Source organism: Oryzias melastigma, linkage group LG5, assembly GCF_002922805.2.
Source record: "Oryzias melastigma strain HK-1 linkage group LG5, ASM292280v2, whole genome shotgun sequence".
NCBI classification, from domain to species: domain Eukaryota; kingdom Metazoa; phylum Chordata; class Actinopteri; order Beloniformes; family Adrianichthyidae; genus Oryzias; species Oryzias melastigma.
Window position 1 is genome coordinate 36,351,499 of NC_050516.1, and position 21,349 is coordinate 36,372,847.

General features: G+C 45.9%; 1 protein-coding gene across 1 annotated transcript in view; it reads left to right on the forward strand.

The window, feature by feature from the left end:
• The window catches only part of LOC112145680 (plasma membrane calcium-transporting ATPase 2), a gene marked incomplete in the record, with an annotated part of 77,027 nt that overhangs the window by 30,816 nt on the left and 24,862 nt on the right, over positions 1-21,349 (forward strand). The window contains 6 exon segments of the mRNA XM_024271061.2: positions 936-1,285; positions 8,750-8,947; positions 9,053-9,310; positions 12,002-12,127; positions 12,203-12,328; positions 15,367-15,402. Coding sequence (XP_024126829.1) covers positions 1,090-1,285; positions 8,750-8,947; positions 9,053-9,310; positions 12,002-12,127; positions 12,203-12,328; positions 15,367-15,402 — 940 coding nt within the window.

The window sequence follows — 21,349 nt, forward strand, 5'->3', positions numbered from 1 at the left end:
GAAGTTGCAGAGTGAGCAACAAATCTCAGCTTTGCTTGAATTCGCGATAATAGTTGCGATCGCAACATCGCGAAATCCTGGAGGGACTGACTTATGTGACACTTTTAAATCCAAAGGAGCTGCGAGAATTTCCCAGGAGGGAAGAGTAGCTGAAGAGCAGCACAGCAGCTAGTCCAGTCCGCACTCACACAGCGAGCCTGCATGGAGAAATGCCATCTGCTCTGCATGTCTGAATTTAGGGACAGGCCGAGATACATTTGAATCTTCAGTGGCACAAGACGCCGTTCTCCTTCAGAATCTACTGGATCTACGTTGATCATGTTAGCTATTAAAATTACAGTGAATCAAAGAACATAAACACTGGAGCTCCTGTGGGTTTTAAGTGATCTATAGTCCTGGTTCAAAGTCAAAGTTACTTTATTTTCCGGTAGGAACTTCCTTTGCCAGTGGGACCTAGTGCGGCCACAAGCAATTATTTTAATAGTCGACTAATCAGTGAATGTGTAAACTGGATGTAAATCGTACATCTTAACTATCATTAGCTTTAAACTAACTAAAAACAGATATGTAGCATTACCTGTGATAATGCTAATGTGAATGCTGTGAGCTGAATTTGGCCGATGAAGATTCTAGTGCTGTTAGCTGAAGATGCTGAAATTCATAACTAAAAACTCTGAAGCTAAAATATTAGTTAAATGCAAAATTAGCCTAAAAAACTAAGAAAAAGCCAAAATTAGCCCAAACAGCTAGTGTGAAGTTGAAATATTAGCATAACTCCAAAATAGCCTAAAACAAATTCTAAATTAGCCCAAACAGCTAAACTCCAAAAGCCGTCCCAGCTGACTGAAGGCTCCATGCAGTAGAGAGAGGACCGGTTGCGTCTTTCATGGGTTTTGATGATTCGCTGATGATCCTCCTCTCTGTTTCCTCCTTAGGGTGACGCCAGCGGAACATGGTAGCCTTCCGATTTCGAATCTAAGCCAGAAGAGCGACCCGAGCACACATTTCCTCCATCTACCAGAGTTTTCCTGAACTGAAAAACGCCTCCAGGATTATCAGAGCCAGAGAACGTCTCAGAAGGAGATCATCATGGCCAATAACATGGTGGACCACCCTCCTGGAAACTCAGTTGCTGAAGGCAACCACGATGGAGATTTTGGGATCTCCATGGAAGACCTGAAGAACCTCATGGAGCTGCGCAGCTCTGAGGCTGTCAACAAGATCCAGGAGAGATTCGGGGATGTGCAGAGTATATGCCGCCGCCTGAAGACGTCACCGATAGAAGGTACGAGCAGCACTTCCTCCCCAGACCTGAGGGTTCTGACGGACCGCTCTTGTTTTCTGGGTTTACTTACTTCCTGACATGTGACCCAGTCCTGGTGTTTGGTAGTTTTACCTGATGACCTGAGCCGGTCCAGATGCTGTTTGTTCTGCTGCAGCTCATTTTCCAAATGATTCTCCAGTGTTATGACCGACCGTGACACTGACACTCTGCAGGTGAGGCTCTACCTGACAGTCCAGAGTCTGTCTGGATGAAGCTGTGGAAAAAAAACACACACTGTCTCCAGCAGACCCACACACACAACCAGAGATGTTCAAACAGTTTGTGTTTCACTCAGAGTCCGCCACATCTACTGTGTGTGTGCTTTTGTGTAAATGTGTGTGTGTATACATGTGTGTGCATAGACACATTTTTATGTGTTGTGCTTACATTTGTAGCTGGTTGTGTATAAGTGTGTTTTATTTACATCTTAGTGTTCTGTGGTCTACGCCTTTTTAAATATTGTGTATATTTTTGTGTGTGTTTGTGTACATGTTGTGTATATATATTTGGGCCTGTTTGTCTATATCCTTGTCTAGTTAAGTAGGTGTGTTGTGTATAACCTTGTCTCTGGTTGTGTTTATATTTGTGTGTGATGTGAAAATCTTTATATATGTTGTGTATTTTTTTGGTGTGCTTGTTGTAAATATGTTTGTGTTCAGTTTTGTGTCTCTGTGTGTGTTGTGCATACCTTCATGTGTGTTGTGTGTATTTGTGTGTTTCATGTATGTCTCTGTGTTCAGTTGTGTATCTTTTTGTTTGTTGTGTATATCCTTGTGTATGTGTTGTGCATGTCTTTGTGTTTTTGTGTTGTGTAAATCATTGTGTTGTGTGTGCATACATGTTTGGGTGTGTCTAGTATTGAATATGTATTTGTGTTGTGTGGGTTGTGTATACCTTTGTGTGTATTGTTGTGTATCCGTGTGTAGTCTTGTGTGTTTTGTGTTGTAGTGTTGTGTCTGTGTTGTGTGTTGTGTGTTGTAGTGTTGTGTGTCTGTGTTGTGTATTTGTGTTTTAGTGTTGTGTGTTGTCGTGTTGTGTGTCTATGTGTTGTGGTGTTGCGCGGTCATTTCCAGGATGACATTACTTCCAGCCCGTTCCCTAATCTTCCCCAGATCATCGCTCCGTTCCATTTAGTAATCAGAGTTTCGTCTACGTAAGAAATCACTCACTTTAATGAAGGCGTCTAATTATATTCCACCGGTTGTGTTTGGCTGATTTAGGCCAAACGCTGCAGAAGGTTGTTCAGTGTGTGAGTTGTGTTGTTGTTTCCATGTAACAGAGCGTCTGCTGGACGACCCGTCCCTGATCGTGGACACGTTAGTGTGATGGTTTGTGTTCTGATCCAATCATCGTCTCCGTTTGTCAGCGTTCTGCAGAAGTCTTTGTGGTTATGAAATGGCAGACGGCGGCGGTGTGATGTGCGGCCGTCAGGATGAGGCGCTGCAGCCTCATTCTTTCAGGGGAACGCCCTCCAGACTCCAGTTCACACCGGCTGACCCGCACTAGAGGAAGACGATCCGATAAAAATCCAGATCCAGCTGCAGTCCGACTGCGCAGACGCAGTGAATCTGAAACCAGGATGAGTCATTCCCAGCAGGAAAACTGGGACGGATCCAGCTGTGCGACACGGCGGCCCGTCTGAGGACGCGTCAGCTTCAACATGTTTGAGTCTCTACTGTCATCAGCTTCATCTGAAGATCCTCCAGCGTTCATGAGTGAGACTGCAGCTGACGTCTGCTCACAGCCTGACAGCCATGACACACGGATGGTTTTAGCGGCGTTATTTTAGCACATTATATCTTTTTAAAGAACAAACGCGGCTAAAAATAAGACCTCATGAAGGAACCCTTCAAACTCAGAGACAGGAGGATCTAGTCTTTCATGTCTTCGTCTTCTGGACTCATTCTTTGAAGAAAGCTGGAGCCGGCAGAAGAAACATGATGCTAATTTTAGGAGCGTGTTCCGTTTACATCAGTGAGATTCAGAACCTGCAGACAGAGAGGAGGCAAACTGGGGGGTTCTGGTTCTACCGGACCTGGTTCGGGTGCAGGATTACAAAGTAATCTGTACTGTAATTACCATTACACTTTTGCCTTGATATACATATATTAAAATTGAAAGTTAAACAACTTATTGCTGTATCTGTCTCTCCCTCGTGCACGTGCGCGCTCCCTGCACACCTGCAGGTGTTGCGAGATTTTGCCCCTCCCACTTCTGCTGGCTTGAGAATTTGTACATGACCAGAAAAAAGCAAAGTAAAGGTAGTGAATTACATTTTAAAGTGAGTAATAAGTGAAGTAATTTCATTACAATTTCATCCAGTGACTAAAGTAAAGTGAGTAACTAACCCAACACCGAGGACGAGCCGCTTCGTCTCAAACTTCATCTCTAACCGCCGTCTGCAGCTCAGGTGGAGGTGAACGTCACACGACCACATGATGCTCTGTTTTTTCAGAATATCTTCATTGTGAATTTCAAAACTAGCAAAATAACATAAAAAATGTTAAACTCTGGCGAACAAAATAAAACAAGAACCGCAATAAATTCTCTTGAATAAAAGTCACCTATTCGAATTAAGAAATAAAAGCACAAGTCAGCGATGAGATGTTCTTACAGAGACGTTTACGTCACTGTTGAGCTTTGAGTGAGTTTGAATAAATGACCAATATATCCGGGTACATCCTAGAGCTTTGTGAGCATTCCCACAAACCGTAGATTCAAACGTCTGGAATGTCCGGGAATATCTGGTTTGGTCTACTAGGGGTTTAGCATGTGTTAAAGCCAAGGCCCGGGGGCCGGATCTGGCCCTCCAGATCATTTTGTTGTTATTAATGGTAAATGGCGTATACTTGTATAGCACTTCCTACCTCCTTCGAGGCCCAAAGCGCTTCACAGTCACAGACCCATTCACCCATTCACACATTCACACACTGGTGGTGGCTCCGCTGCCGAACACTGGCGCCAACCTCCCACCAGAGGCAGTTCGGGGTTCAGTGTCTTGCCCAAGGACACTTCGACACATGGGCGGGCAAGGCGGGAGTCGAACGATGTTATCTTGTCTTCATTTCTAACTTGTATAATTTTGATCAAATATGTTTTTATGGAGAGTAAAATATTGAAAGTTATTTAAGGTTTAAGTTGATTTATTCTGGAATAATAATCATGCCTCTGGTTTGCCTGGAAAGTCATTTTGTTGCTAAATCAGCTGCTGTTCTTTAATCGTCCAGGTTGGTTTGGGTCTGAAGGACAAGAACTGGAGAATTCTGTTCTCAGTGACAATAAACGCTTTTGACTTTCAAATGGATTTAAATCCTTTGTCACAGATGGGAACAAGTTCAACTGTTGTATCAGGATGTGTGAGGATCCCAGAAAAGCAGACGATCAGAACTGGCAGGGACTTATTTATTTAAGAGAGACAGGAGCGTCAGGGTTATGACTCCGTTGTCCATCAGGGTGGACGGCTCACCAGGAGAGAGCAGAGTCATTTCCGTCTTGAAATGGGGTTTCAGAGAATGCAGTCTTACTGTCACTCGCTGTGTGGAGGGGAATGGAAAGCGCAGCTTCACAAATGTGCATTGAGGACATCCAGGGAAGGTGGAGGAGAGAGAGGCATCGTCGAGCACCAGACCCAAATCCACAAGACTAAGACGGTCCGTCTCCAACAGTCAGCTAAGACAAGCAGCAGGTGAACCATATCACAGCTCTGCAGGGCAGCACCTGCTATGAAGGCAGCCACACAGGTGCGACTAATGAGGTAGATTACCTGTGTGTGCCAGCTGGTGTGAGGAGAGGCGTGGCCATGACGGCGTGTTTACCTTTGATCTCCTTATCCCTTCTGCAGCTCCACAGACATTTGATCTAAAATCATTTTAGGTTTTCCGTCACAAAGTCCTAAAAACCTCCTCTCACCGTTAGAGGAAATGTTGATGCTCTTGGAGCAAACTGAGTTTTCAGCTTTTTCACTGCTAACGTGTGTTTTTGTGCTCCTGCTGTGTGAGGAGGGACTCGGGAGTTCTGGTGGATCCGTCGGTTTGGTGGGGTTTTAATGGGGTTGATCACCTACCACAGATACAGGTCGAACGGGAGCTTCCTGTCTGACTCGTCTGAACGTCTGCAGCTGAGCCTCCAGGGAGCGTCTGGTCTGCTCCTCCTCCACGTGATGAAGATGAAGGCCGTCAGGAGGGTCCTGGTAGACACGTGGAGGAAGAGCGTCAGTTCCTGTCGTCTCTTTTGATCTGACCTGAAGTGTGATCATGAGATCAGAATCTGCAGGGATCTGCGAGGTTTGGACCCCTTCCCTTGTGTCCTCGACCGCACTAAGTCAGAACAGCCTGAAGTTGTGACAGAGGCTGTTAATCGGTCCGATGACCTGATCAGAACTCCATCATGGAGAGTGTCTGTGAAGTCAGTCCTGCCAGATAGTCTGCTGCAGAACCCTGACTCTGAACCACTAGATATATGGATTAGTGTGAGTGCTGTAAACTGAATGTGGCTGCTGAAGATGCTGAAACTGATAGCTAAAAATGCTGGAGCTGAAAGCTTGCTAAAATATTAGCTAAATGCTAAATTGGCCTAAAAAACTAAGAAAAAGATTAAGGTTGTGTCAGACCCCCCCCCCCCCAACCCCTAACCACTGAAAAACTATATAGTACAGGACTATATAGATCTTAACGATAATTCAGACACGATGCTCACTACTTTTCTTTCGTTTTTCTAAACACTGGATATGACGTCAACGATTTCACAAAGTGAAAATCGAATAAATACAAACATTTCACGACATTTATTTATGACTCCACTCTGTTCTGATGGTGAAAATGTGGATGATTTATTCAAATATTACATTTAAACACGTTTTTTGTTTTAAATTGTTCAACCGCAATGCATTGTGGTCTATATTTGCTAATCTAGTGAGCATTGATGCACACTAGTTTTTCGCAAAGACTTCTGGGAAATTTCTAGTGCACTGGATTTTGGATTTAGTAGATTCAGACAGCTCTGGAAAATGGTGAACGCACTACATAAATATTAGGGGGGGGATTCGGACACAACCTAATTTTACCAAAACAGCTAGCATAATGCTAAAATATTAGCTAAACTCCAAATTATCCTGAAAAAACTTACTTACGTTACTTTTCAGTGTCTGTGTGATCTAGATCGAGTTTATCAACGCGGCCGTATCCAACTATGCTTTGACCGTTTGGCTAATTCCCATCTGTCAGAGCTATACTGCATATATACCTATATATACTATACTGCATATATACCTATATATACTATACTGCATATATACCTATATATACTATACTGCATATATACCTATATATACTATTCTGCAGCTGTCCTCACTTTCATTTTGACCCACTTGATTTGCGCTGTAACAGTTGGTTCCAGAGGAGAAGCAGACATGATGTTATCATGGTCCCACCTACCGTGGCTTTCTGTTCCTTTACTTTCTGGAGTTTTTCTGGTGTGGAACTTCCTCTCCAACAGCCGATCTTCTCTGTAGCATCTGGCTGAGAGGGGGAAGCAGTTCCTAACACGTCAGAAGAGTCGGTACGTTGTTCAGGTGCCAGGCTGTGCACGGCCTGTGTGTCAGCGTTCTTTGTTCCAGTCTCTACTAACAAAGGGTTTCTATGACACCAGGTTCCTGTTTGTTCTGTTGAAGGATCTTCAAAGAGGGTGCAGCTCAGAAGGGAGAAGTGAAAGTGGTGCAGACTTTGAGCAAAAGCAGCTCATCTGCTCTCCTACAGTTCTTGCTGGAGCTGAAAGTCCCGCTCTGTCTTTGTTAAACTCGTGTCAACAGGAGCAGATCCGTACTCCAGAGCTTCTTCTCTCCTAAAGCAGGACACTCGCCATATGCAGGGACGATTATTGGCTCTGTGGAGCAGCAGATTGCATTTTCAGCGGGAGTGCAGTGGAGGTCAGCTCGGGCTGCAGCGGAGTCATCATCACATACCCAAACACACCCATGCTCCTCCGGGCTGAAGGTCCCGCCCAAGCCGTGTTGCTGACATCACTGGGCCTCCGCTGAATGCTTTCCTTTTCTCCATAGCACATTTCTGTCCTGCCTCTGTGGGGAGTGTGGACTTGTTTTAGTACGTTATGTTATGGGTTTTGGTCTCGTCCCTCCGTCACATCAGTTTCAGGTTTGTCATGATTCACAGCTGTTTTCATTTCAGTTAATTACCCTCAGTCTATTTAAGTGTCTGGTTTTCACTTCTGCTTTCAAATCATGTCAAGCCACATCCACCTAATGTGTTCCTGAGGGCGACTGTTGGGGCCATCCTACCAGCTTCATGTTCCTGTGGAGGGTCGGCGGGCCTCTCCTTCATATTCCCTGTCCCTGAGGATGGTTACTGCTCCTCCCCCTTGGTCCCTGTCCCTGAGGATGGTTACTGCTCCTCCCCCTTGGCTGCGGTTCCTGTCCCTGAGGATGGTTACTGCTCCTCCCCCTTGGTTCCTGTCCCTGAGGATGGTTACTGCTCCTCCCCCTTGGTTCCTGTCCCTGAGGATGGTTACTGCTCCTCCCCCTTGGCTGCGGTCCCTGAGGATGGTTACTGCTCCTCTTCTTGCCGTTCCAGAGGAGGGGTTCTGTTACTCCTCACATCCGTCTGGCTGCAGGAGGTCTGTTTTCTGGACGTGTTTTGCTTGTCAGGGTCTCCTCCCCTCTGGTGTTTTGGGCATCTGGGATCTGCCCCTCTGGGGAGGGGTACTGCCAGGAATCTATGCTGAGGTTCTGCCATGTTTAAGATTATTTAGTAAATCTTCAAGTTTCTGCCACCTAGTCGTCTCTCCTGCGTTTGGGTCCTTCACCACCATCATTCTGAGCTCATCAGGCCTCGCTACATCATTGAACCATCTGCTAATTATAAAAGTGGAATCAGCTGAGAAAGCCTGAGGTTAAAGGCTAAACAGCACTTCAATGCATCGCTTTGGATCTGCGGTCCTCGTTCCACTCTGAACAGTCCTCATCTCTCTGCTCTCGTCCGGCCTGTAGTTTTCTTCTGCCTCAGCTCCAACAGTTCACGCGGTTGTCGGATCCTGAGTTGGATGTAAAGCAGAGAGGGTCCGGTTCTGACAGGGCTGATGAAGCCGAGACCGTCGGTCATCGCTGCCGTCTCCGTCGGGAAGTGAGCCGCATGAGGTTTACAGGGAAAGTGGGCGAGGATTGGCTCAGAAAAACAAAACAATCCCGCCCCATTAGCCCTGCTGAGCCTGACGTTTGTGTGATTGTTCTAATAAGGTAACATGTCAAAGACGGGTTTATGTCACATCTGCCTTATTACTGCAAATGATGTCAAAAATGCTCCCGCTTCTCTGTGCTACAGTTTCCATAGTAACCCCACAATATAACAGCTGCGAGAGTCAAAGAGGATCAATCATTTCTAAAGCACTTAGGTAACTCCTTATTTCTGTTTGCAGGTCTGTCTGGAAACCCTGTTGATTTAGAGAAACGCCACACTACGTTTGGCAAGAACTTCATCCCCCCGAAGAAGCCCAAGACCTTCCTGCAGCTGGTGTGGGAGGCTCTGCAGGACGTCACGCTCATCATCTTGGAAGTCGCTGCAATCATCTCACTCGGCCTGTCCTTCTACCACCCACCAGGGGGCGACAGCGAATGTCAGTCCTAAATGCCAATTCAGTTTTTAATCACATTGATTTCTTCTTTTATTATAAACACAGAAGCTTTTCATTCTCACTCTGCTTCACGTATTTTACTGACAGCATGCGGCCAAGCGGCGGGCGGCGTGGAAGACGAGGGGGAGGCGCAGGCTGGCTGGATCGAGGGGGCCGCCATCCTGTTCTCGGTCATCATCGTGGTCCTGGTCACGGCCTTCAACGACTGGTCCAAAGAGAAGCAGTTCCGCGGGCTGCAGAGCCGCATCGAGCAGGAGCAGAAGTTCACCGTCATCCGCAAAGGTCAAGTCATCCAGATCCCAGTGGCAGAGATCGTGGTGGGAGACATCGCCCAGATCAAATACGGTAAGAAGTCAAGGACTCAACAGAAGAGGTTTGGTGAGTCCTGATGCAGCTCACCTTCAGGTTGTAGGAGTGAAACTGGCTTAATGCCAGGAGTGGCTGATGAGACTGAAGGAGTGAAAGAACTTTAGTCACTTTAGTCACTTTAGTCACTTTAGTCACTTTAGTCATCCACAGGTGTCATCTATTACCTTAACCTCGATTATTTACTGACTGATAGCTCGTTATTTTTGTTAAAGTCATGTTAATCCTCACAATCAAACTATTCTGTTCTCAAATATAAATATAAAAAGTCCAACTGTTTATTTGCATGTATGTTTTTTTTCATTTTTTTTTTTAACTTTTATTTAACATTTTGCACACAAAGAACATTTTAGAAAAATACAGTAAAACAAACAAAGTAGAACTAGTGGGAAAGAGCAGAGATTTAGCTTTAAACTTTACGTTCTGAGCGGGCTGTAGGTTACGTCCATTCCCTCCTTTGGAGTTTAACATTTTCAGCCTTTAACCGTGAAATCTCATTTTTTCCATAGAACAAATTTCCTCCATAAAGTCTCTCCATCGTTCCAGTTTCAAAGGTTCACTTTTCAGCCAGTTCCTTGTTGTAGTTTTACAAGCCGTTACCAAGACCTGATTCGTATCACATCACGTCTGTGGATTTGGGCAGCCATGATTAGTCGACTAATCGACCATTAAAATAGTCGACGACTAATTTAATGGTCGATTAGTCGTTTCTTTATATTATATGGAGTCAGAGTTTAGTACATTTATTAAATTTGAACAAAGTTTCAGCACCAAAAATGTACTTTTGTTATGTTTGATTCAGTGACATCAAAACTTTATCTTTGGTGTAAAGTAGTTCCTAGTTTCAGAATCTGACCTCATTTGATGTAATCACTTTAATCCCAGAGACGAATGAACGACAGAAGCTGCACGATTCATTAAAGGTTTAATAAACTATCTTAGTTATCTTTATTTTTAGTCACTTTAAAGCTAATGATGGTTAAGATGTGCTCTTTACATCCTCTTTGGCCGTGACCCGGTTAGTCGACTATTTAAATGAAGGTTTGTTTCAGCTCTGCTGTCGATCAACAGGTATTTCATACCCAAGAACGTCCAGCAGAGTTCTGAAGATGTTTTGCCGTTTTGCTGCTTGTCCACAAATGCGTGAATGTTGGCGTTGTTGCATGAACGTTTATTTGAACACGTCGATGTCTGCACGTCCTGATGTCCATGTCCTGACTCTATATACAGTCAACGCCCTGTACACGGCACGCGCCGCTGCTGTGATGTCATCAATGTGCGACTTTGTAGTTCTTAACAGAATTCAGCCAGAACAAGGCCACAGCTGTTATGTAAGGGATGAGGCTGACGAGTGCTGGTTATCATAAATGAACGGAGGTCTGATTGAGCGGGAAGGTAAAGTGAGGAATGAGAAATCCAAGGTATTTTATATTTTAGATTGGTCAAAAACATGTTTATGTTCACTTAGAGCTCTCTGGACCTGAAGTTTTGTTCTTGTTTTTTCCTAATTATTTGAGATTTAAAAATGGTTGAAAGTCTGTTTAAGTCTGTTTATCTGTCTATATATAGAGATTTTTCTGTGAAATATGGACGTGCTGGTTCACTTTATTGTGGGTCGACTGTTTTCATTAGGTGACAAAAGTCCTCACTATCAACCACTAAGTTGTTCACTTTCTGACGGTGACGGGGCTGGGTGATGACGTCAGAGACGGCGGTCATGTTGGACGTGTTTCCTACGTTGTACGATGTAGACATGAGGATAATCTTATGGACATTGAACTTCTTGTTAACACATTTCTCTCCCTGATCCTCGTGTTCGACGGAGAACTCTGGATGTCGTCACTCCGCAGGTTTGAGTGTTGGTGGCGCGTCTTCAAACACGAACAGGAAGCGGCTCACACACCGGCTGCGTCGGGGCGCACCCAAGTGACCAGCCCAATAAAGAGTCCACGGAAACGTGCGCAGAAGTCTGAATCTCTGCTCTAAGAGTGTTTGGAGAGACTCCCCGGCCCGAGCACGTTCCCGGCTACAGAACCACTGTCTGCATTCGCCCCTCTAGCTATGTTTTCAGTATTTGGGCTCCGCCTCCTGGGGGAGGGGCAAAGTAGTTTCTGGCAGGGAGGGGGAGAGTAAGAGAAGACCTGGAGCAGACTTGGAGCAGACTTGGAATAGACCTGTAATAGACCTGTAATAGACCTGGAGCAGACCTGGAGCAGACTTGGAGCAGACTTGGAACAGACCTGGAGCAGACTTGGAGCAGACTTGGAATAGACCTGAAATAGACCTGGAGCAGACTTGGAGCAGACTTGGAATAGACCTGTAATAGACCTGGAGCAGACTTGGAGCAGACTTGGAATAGACCTGTAATAGACCTGTAATAGACCTGGAGCAGACTTGGAGCAGACTTGGAGCAGACTTGGATTAGACTTGGAGCAGACTTGGAATAGACCTGTAATAGACCTGGAGCAGGCTTGGAGCAGACTTGGAGCAGACAGGCCCAGAGACATGAACACACAGACACACTGAAGGCAGCTCACAGTGGTTCTGAATAAATAAAATGCATATTGTGAAAAACGCCGGTCCGTACCGTGGAACGCGAATCGAATGGATCGGTTTTATCTTGAATATTGTTGCATCCGTACTTCTGACCCTCCGGTCCTCTGTCTGCAGGAGACCTGCTGCCCGCCGACGGGATTCTGATCCAAGGAAACGACCTGAAGATCGACGAGAGCTCTCTGACAGGAGAGTCTGACCAGGTCCGGAAGTCTCTGGAGAAGGACCCCATGCTGCTGTCCGGTGAGTTTTGATCAGGCACCAGCATCACCAGCAGACACACACACACTGACGCTGGGCTTCCTTCCCTCTCCTCAGGGACGCATGTGATGGAGGGCTCAGGCAGGATGGTGGTGTCCGCCGTCGGCCTCAACTCTCAAACGGGGATCATCTTCACTCTGCTGGGCGCCAGCGAGCACGACGAAGAGAAGAAGGTCAAGAAAAGTAAGAAATGGGAAACAGGCTGTTGACACACACAACACTACCTGTTGAAGTGGTGCCGGTCCCGTCTGAAGGTTTGATCACCCCAGCGGGGACGTCACCTCCTGGATATTTCTGCGTGGGTAAAAGGCCGATCAGCTTCTGTGGGTTTGAGGCTCTGCTGCTGTTTCTGCCCCTCTTTCAGTCTGGACTGAGGCGTTTGAAGGGTCTGACCAACCAAAGCACCATCAGTGAATAAATGAGACCAAGAGCGAGTTCTCCTGTAGGCCACACAGGCCGTCCGCTAACGAAACCCTCCAATAAAGCAGAACGAACGATAGTGATGTCTGTGCTGCAAACGACCACGATGATGCTCCCCCTGTGGTCAGGAGGACCATCTGCATCTGTAAAGATGAGTTTGTTTCATTACTGAACTGTGTTAGGCTTCCAAATAGTTTTTTATTCACTTCACTCCTCACTAACATTCCATTTAATATTACATCCCATCAATAGGAACTTCTCTAAATGCTCTGATGAACCCGAGCAAAAAGATATTTACTCCAGCGATTGATTCTCGATGGTTCTCACCAAGTATTGACCTTTTATTTCCATTTGAAGAGCCTGGAAAACGTTATATTCATCATCCGTTGGTGAGACGTTCCTCTGGAGGTAGATAGGGGGCGCCTGCTGCACCAATTCGTCCGGCAGCTACTTATTTCATTTAGTCCTGTTGTTTACAACAATTTTGCACTAAGCAATGACACTGTTCATGTTTACTATTCTAGACCAGGGGTCCCCGACCGTTTTCCTGTGAGGGTCACATGACTGTTTTCTTCTCTGATGGGGGGCGGGGCCTGTTTGTAGGCTAACAGAATAAGTGTAACAATCTCAGCCTGAATGTAAACATTTATGGTTTTTCAGAAAGCTACATATAGCCAAATTTAAAATAATTCATTCTGTAATCTTCATTGAAAAAAAATACTAAAACATTAAAAAAACTAGATCTATAGCGTTACCGTGATAATGCTTATGTGAATGCTGTAAGCTGAATTTGACTGCTGAAGATGCTGAAATTGATAACTAAAACCACTGAAGCTGATAACTAGCTGAAACATAAGCTAAATGCCAAATTAGCCTAAAAAATGGTAAAAAGTGAATCACTATTAAACCGATAAATATTCTGTCCTCTCTATCATAGTTCAGACTGCAGAAGGATGGAATGAAAAGTTCTCGATCGGCGTTTCTGATCCGGCCCGCGGGCCGTAGTTTGGGGGACCCCTGGTTTAAATTTGTGGAGAACAAATTTCACCCTAATAGGACTTTAACTTTACTTTAAGTGAGGTTTCGTCCGAACATGTTTTTAAACTCCACCTCCTGTCATCTTTACCCGCATCAGTTTTGAGGGACCAAAGCTCTTGGTTGAAGCTGGAAACTCTCCTGTTATCTGAGGATTGTTAAGAATATTTCTCCATAGAGTCAATATCAACCATTCAATAAATAGATGTATTTATTAAAGCGTTGAACAGTTCTTTTCCTACAATCAAAGCTTTTTGCTCAGTTGAAATGATCAAGCTCCAAGCTAAACAATAAAAATGTAGAGTATAAAAACGTGTTTTTAGAATCTGGCTCTCACTTCAGTAACGACCAATCACGTCTGGCCGGATGGAGAAGCAACGACAGGAACTCTGCATCTTGGTCTGATTTATTTGGGGACATTTCTGTCCCGAGTCCCGAGTGGACTGGCACAAAGGGCGTCTCAAACGGACTCCTAGACCTTCATCTGCTCCAAAGTCGCTTTTGTTGAGGAACTCTTCAAAGTCCAGACGGCCGTCTCAAAGCAGATTGAAACCAAGCCACGGGCTCCTGCAGTGCTTTTGATTTGCTTGGATCATGCTAATTCCCTTTTTACTGTGTGTTTTTCTTTGGCTGGTTTTTTTGTCCGTCCATTTGTTTTATTGGCTAAGATTTGAGTTTGTCAGGCATTCATTGTAAAGTGGCTGAATGCACCAGCTCAGCAGAGAGAGATGCTCAGCCCAACACTCCATTTAGCCGAAAAAAGCTGATTCATCTGGGGGTTCCTCCCACGCTCCTCGCTGCAGCACCAAAGCAGGTCAGACCTTCTCATGGCGTTCATGTGGAGGTAAGTTCTGACCTTCGGCCTCCTGCGGGGACTCCCACGTTCCTCTGAGCTGATGCACCGACGACGGCGCTCTCGGTCCAAATCACGCGCCGTCATTCCAGATCTGGACATCGCCCGCTAGAGGCGTAACGGGTCACAGAACTCACAGCTCGGGTCGGGTTCCAGTTTAGGGTTCGGATCAGTAAAAAATAAAGAACAAGAAGATAAAAGCCTAAAACTATGTTTTTGGAAAATGTTAAAACATGTATAAAGTACTTCAAAGCTTAAATAAACACTCATCTTTGAACTGGAACAAAAATGTAAAATCGTGTAATTTCTGATGACGTTTACACGTCTGGAGACCAAATCTACAAAAACTGAGAGAAAAGAATCATGAATATGGAATTACACCCCCCCCCCCATGTCCAAATCTTAAATGAAAAAGTTCAAATTAAACTTACATTATTTTTGGTATTATTGAAACTAACTGTGTGAAGATTTAACTATTTCACATAATTATTATTATCATCATACGCTGCAGCCAAAAACAGAGGAGCGGAACCATGGATGGAGGAATCCACAAACATGTCGGAGCGAGCAGTCTGATTCCTAAATCCAGAACCGTCTGGGACAGAGCCAGAACCGTCTGGGTCAGAGCCAGAACCGTCTGGGTCAGAGCCAGAACCGTCTGGGTCAGAGCCAGACGAGCTCTGAAGCTCAGCGGCGTGCAGCGGCGCCGGCTCTTCCGGGTCGGTTGCTGGTCTCCACAGTAGGAGGCGGAGTCTCTCTCTGCTGATCCGTTCATTCCTGCCCACAGCACACACGCACACACACACCTGTGGGTTTGTATGTTTGGGTTTGTGTTCTCCTTCAGTTTTTATTTGATCTTCTTTTCCTTTGAGCCATCTTATCAGCATTCCGCCCTCTCTCTCTGTTCGAACAGGTAAAAAACAAGGACCCCCCGAAAATCGCAACAAAGGTAACCCCTCCATTCATCCATCTGTCCCTCCTGCCTCTCATCCTCGTGTGACCTTCCTCCTCCTCCTCCTCCTCCTCCTCCTCACCTCCACCCAGCAGCGGGAGGGGAGTGTCCAGCTCATCTCTGTTCGTTCCTCTGTCTTTTTCTCTTCGCTGTAAAATGGGGGGGTCGTTGCTTTAACTGTTGAGGGGTGCAACTCTCACACTGTGAGCCTGTGACAGCCTGTGGACGTCCTCGGTTACCATGGTAACCCGCATTGAACTCATAGAGGCAGCATTTCTTTTAGTTCAATTAAAGATGAACTGAGTTGGCGGGAAAAGTCTCTGGCACATTAGTGTGTTTAACCCTTTAACACCCGGGGCGTCGCCAGTGGCGCTTAAACACAAAATCTTTAACAAACTTGAACTTTTCAACCGTTAACACGAGGATTCCAGCAGATTTGGGAGGAGAAAAGCGGCAGAAGAAATGATCGTGTTGACGGTTGAAAAGTTACAGTAAATCGAAGCACGTAAGCACTAGAGCTCCGGTGCTAAAGGGTTAACGGCTATGTAGCTGATGTGTGGAGACCATCTGTGTTCCTTTCTGGTGAAGATCCCAGCCAGCAACGCCGTCGGCCTCATTTGGTGTCAAATGTCGGCCCTGATTGGGTCTGTATGCCGTTTCCTTGGCGGCCCCACCTGTGTTTGCACACATTAGCTTCAGTAGCGGTCAGTGGGTTAGCTCGCTAAGCTAGCCAGCTTTCCAGCGGATGCATAGCATGCTAGCATCCTCCACTGTATCAAGCTAGCGAGCTCTGCTGTGGCGATCTAGCGAGCTCTGCTGTGGCGATCTAGCGAGCTCTGCTGTGGCGATCTAGCGAGCTCTGTTGTGGCGATCTAGCGAGCTCTGCTGTCTGCCGCGTGACTGACTAGCGCGTCCACTTTAACCAATGTGGGCAAACACTGGTGGGACCACCACAGAACCTGGACAAACCCATTCTTGCCCCACATTTTCTGCCCACTTTGAATCCCAATGAGGCTCATCTGTCTTTGCTAGATGTGACGCAGCTGTAAAAAACTAAAAATAAAACCTACCATGCTTTGACATAAGGAGGTGACATAATTTATGACAAAATTAGAGCTGTTCCTCTCTAGAATCAGCCCACTGTTCTTCATGTCTCATGTGATCCAACGAATACCCAGCTTCCAGTGCAAGCTGCCTCGCCCTCGCCGCTCCCCGCCTCCTGTGGTTGGAGCATCTGCTGCAGACTTCTCGATGTACCAGGATCACGAGGCTCAGTTTTCTGTCACCAAACCATTTTTTTAGATCTGTAGTCACAGATAGTCTCATGGGAAATGGACAAACGTTCAGTCGGCCTCCTCACCCTTGGAAATGCTCCAGACCTCCCATTAGCGGACATCAAGTCAGTGAGTGAACCCAAAGCAGCTGGTTTCCTCTCAGCGGTCCACATGTCCGCCTCCACAGCACTGACATGTGACTGCAGACTGGAACCGAGTCTGAGGAGAACCTGTTGTTGCAGTGAGTTTTCCACTTGCTGGAATAATGGGGGGGTTGCTACCGTCCATTGACTGTATAGTATGAACTGGACATAGCAAGCGTTGAGGTCCCCCATAGGAAGTGCATTACCTCCAGCCCTCACTAAATCAGGCCCGAGCCTTCGCCGTCACTTCCTGTTACGTCCACCGCCATATTGCCGCCCGTCGGTTAGTCCGAGTCGGTGTGAGTCACGATTTTAGAGGAACTGCTGTCACCAATCATCAGTGCGCTTGTTCCAAACCCAAACCCCTCCCACTGATTCTGGGGAATCTGTCAATCAAATGCTGGAGGCGGGGCCTGGAGGAACTACATCCTTTTACTGAGGCATCTGGTTGGTCATTTGAGAACTTGAATAACTGGCGATAAAGAAAAAATATATAAAAAAAAAAATAGAATTATAAAGCAGATGCTAAGAAGAATGTATCAGAGCGAGAATGGTTATTCTGACAAATTAAATGGCTGAGAAATAACTCTATTTTTCTATGGAAATCTACGGGACTTTTGTCTTCTTGGAACCAGGAAACCGGACGGACCTGCTAACGAGGATAAAACAATTGATAATTAATCAATCTGAGCTTAATAAACCAATAATCGTCCCATAAACGTAGATCTAACCTATGGTGCTAATATCTGCTATCTTGATGCTAACATACAACGGGGTTTCCCAGAGAACAGCTAATGCTAACACCTGGTCTACCTAAACATACATTACTGACTAACGCCTGGTTCACTCGGGGCGTGGAAGCGACGCGGAATGGAGGCCGCTTCCGTCCGGCGCCTTGTTAACCTGTGGTGTGGTTCATACCTTCGGCGTCCAGCGTGAACCTGGCGTAAAAGAACATCTTTATTCACTCACAGGCGTGACATTTCTGAACTCTTTTAAAGAAATATCTTTATAGGAACTATTTGTGGTCTAAAACATTGTTTTTTGTTCATTCTTTCTTCTTCTGGAATAAGGTGTACTGCTATGGATGATCTCCACCTAGTGGTCAAACTGAAACGTCCTCCAGGAGAAGCAGAACAATAGTTAGAACTTCTCCTTTAGAGAATCCATGTAACTCTGGATGATATTAACAATCTCATTATTTCACTAGCTGCGTTTCCATTACACTTTTGCGCAAAACTTTATCGAAATTTCTAGAATTTCGATCAAACACTTTTTCGAAAAAACAGCGTTTCCATTAAACCATGATTATGCGAAAAACTCGAAGTAATTCCCGCGATAAGTCATTAAAAAAACATGAGGACGGATATAAACACTATTTTCATGTGCAGTAGATTCATTCACATTTCTGCCACGGAGCTAGCTCTCATCCTTCCCATCAGAGAAGACGTCTACGTCTGATCCGAGCCTTGGAGCGGCAGGCTCCTTAAACGTGGGAGCGGCGTAGAGTCAAACAGTTTTGGGGAATCGTGGTTGAAGAATTCACAGAAGAGCTGTGGATTCAGCATTTTCGCATGACACGCTCAACTTTTGATGAGCTGTGCGGTGCTGTGGGACCTCTTGTGGCTCCCGCTGTGCGGTGCCCAAGGCAGCCAGTTGCTGTGAAAAAGCGCATTTGACCAGCTTTTCCTGCTTCCTGTCTGAAACGCCATATCCGGTTAATGGTCACGTGACTCGTTTGTTTCGAAAAAAGTGTTTCCATTACAGTTTTTCGAAAAACTACTGTTTCGATACGGCCCAAATACCACCTCCTCTAAGCGCAAAAACTTTATTTCGAAAAAGGCGAGTTTTTTCGAAATTGTGGTGTTTCCATTAGGATAATTTAATATCGAAATGCCGTTTTTCGAAATTTCAGAGTTAATGGAAACACGACTATAGATACATTTACAGGATGTGAACTGGATTAAATATGAAAATCTTCAAAACATTTATAGATTATGAATACATTTCTAAACAAATGTGTCTACAATTGTAAACTTAAAATTGAACTGAGAGGATCAAAAGAATTGAAAATATTGGAATCGAACCAATTCTGGAAACGATTGACGACAGTCCTACTGCTAACCGCTCAGTACGAACCCGGAGGCTGTGCGGCGTCTGTGGCTGGACTCGGGCTGAGTGTGGGCGTTGCACCCCGCCCGTGTTGGGGGGCTCCTGCAGCCCCCCCAGCGTCTGTGTTTCTGCAGCCTCGTTTCCTGCGGCTGCCGCTCGCCTCATCTCCTCGGCGTTGCCTCCTGCAGGGTGTTGCTCAGGACTCCGTGTTGTGTCGTATCTGTCTCTCTCCGCTCTCTGCCTGTCTTGCTGAGGTCTCTGTTCGCCATCGCTGTCATCCTTCCATGTTGGTACTTTGAGTTCATCCTCTGTTATTGTTTTCTTTGGACTGTCAGACACCCCCAGCCCGTGCGCTCCCTCATGGTTTCGTGCTGTCGTTGGTCCGTGGGTCTCAGTCCTGTTTGTGTGAAGCTGTCAGTTATGTTGTGGCCTTCAGAGTGGACCATGCGCATTCAGCTCCACAGCTTCGTGGTTCCACATATGACTCATCCCAACATGTGGAGTTGTAAATGTGATGTTGTGAAATGACCTTCCTCCTTGAACCGTTGGGCGTGGGGAGGAGCGGTGGATCTGCTGGGGCTGGAGCGGGACCGAAGCGTGGTCACCTGCTGGTTTCCTTCCAGCTTTCCACTCTGACAGCTTTAAAGATCTGCGGTCATTTCAAATGTTTGCTGAAACTGGTTGTTCTGTCAGACGTGAGCGGCAAGGTGTTCCTGTCCCTGCAACGACTTCACAAAAGAGGCAAAAGATTCAAATGTGATTTCCATCATTAACAGAATATTTTAAAGGGGCCATACCATGAAAACCAACTTTGTAACATAATTCTGAATAATCAAAATGCAGGAATATTATTCCAGAATAAATCAACTTAAACCTTAAATAACTTTCAATATTTTACTCTCCATAAAAATATATGTAGTCAAAATTACACAAGTTAGAAATGAGCTCAAGATAACATTGGGCCATTACTAACTATAAAATGATCTGGAGGGCCGGATAGAATTACCTAGAGGGCCGGATCCGGCCCCCGGGCCTCGACTTTGACTCATGATCTAGATAATCAATGGCAAACGAGTAAGGAGGTTTAACTAAACGCTCTGTGGTTTCAGCAGCAACATCTCCAGTTGTGTCCTGTCTTCACTACATTCCGGAGTTTGTTACTTTGGAGGCGGGGCTTCTTTAGGACACCCCTCCCCCGGTCGGGCACAGTCATGCAGACGTTGTGTGTTTGTGTTGTGAACCAGTGAAGTGATGGGCAGATATACGGTATGTGCATCCATCTCTGAAAAAAACGGAATGTTTATTTTCGTGGGGAAATGCCGACACGCTCTAGAACAGGGGTGGCCAACCCTGGTCCTCAAGAGCCTCAACCCTGCCTGTTTTCCAGCTCTCCATGGACTGCTTGATGCTGACAACCTAAATCAGGTGTGTTCAGCTAATCAGGATGTGGAATTACTTGAGTCAGCTAATCAGCAGCAAGCTGGTCAGGGAGAGCTAGAAAACAGGCAGGGTTGAGGCTCTGGAGGACCAGGGTTGGCCACCCCTGCTTTAGAATGACGTCATGAAATGGGCGGCGCCCACATGCAGCGGCAGGCGGAGCCTCAGGAATCCAGTAGGTTTACTTCCAAAGTCGTTATTCACCAAGATAACAATATTTCATCAATAATTAGTTTTTAATTGATATATTGATATAGTTCACTCTGAAAGGAAATCATGGTACGGCCCCTTTAATGAAACACGATACTCTCCACGATCACGCAGCTCATTTAGAGGAAGTTTTCAGACTTCATCCAGTGAATCAATATCAAACTATACAGAATGCTGGAACCCCTTTATGTGCAGCTGATGGTGCCAGAACATGCAGAGTGAGACACATTCACCTGATGAGCAGCAACTCTTTGGGTCAAATATTAAAGCAGCGTCTGTCAGAGGAAGAAACAGGATCTCGTCTCTGATTGGCTGCCGTCAGGCCAGCAGAGTCCCAGCATCTTCACTCGGGGTTCACGCCCGTCACGTCCTCCATTCCAGATCAGAAACTGTCCTGTTGGTGTTGATGATGTAACGGCGTGCAGCAGAGCGCAGGTCTGACGTCAGATGAGAGGACCTTTCCAGACGTTTCAGCCTTAGCTCCGCCCACGCAGGCAAATCCAGAGTTCCTGTATGCAAACGGCCCCAGACGAAACTGAAACCCTCAGCGTGAACCCTCAGACCGTCCAGCGACTCTGCTCAGAGCGTTCCCCGATACTTCTGACCACAAACACATGAATCGGCAGCGATTGTGGTTGATGTGAAGCTTCTCCTTCGACTGAATGTGTAACAGTCTCTGCCTCTCTCCCCTGATCCTCCCTCACCCCTCGCATGGTTCCATCCTTCATTCTTACGTCTCGTTTTACCTTTTTTTACATCACTTTCCCT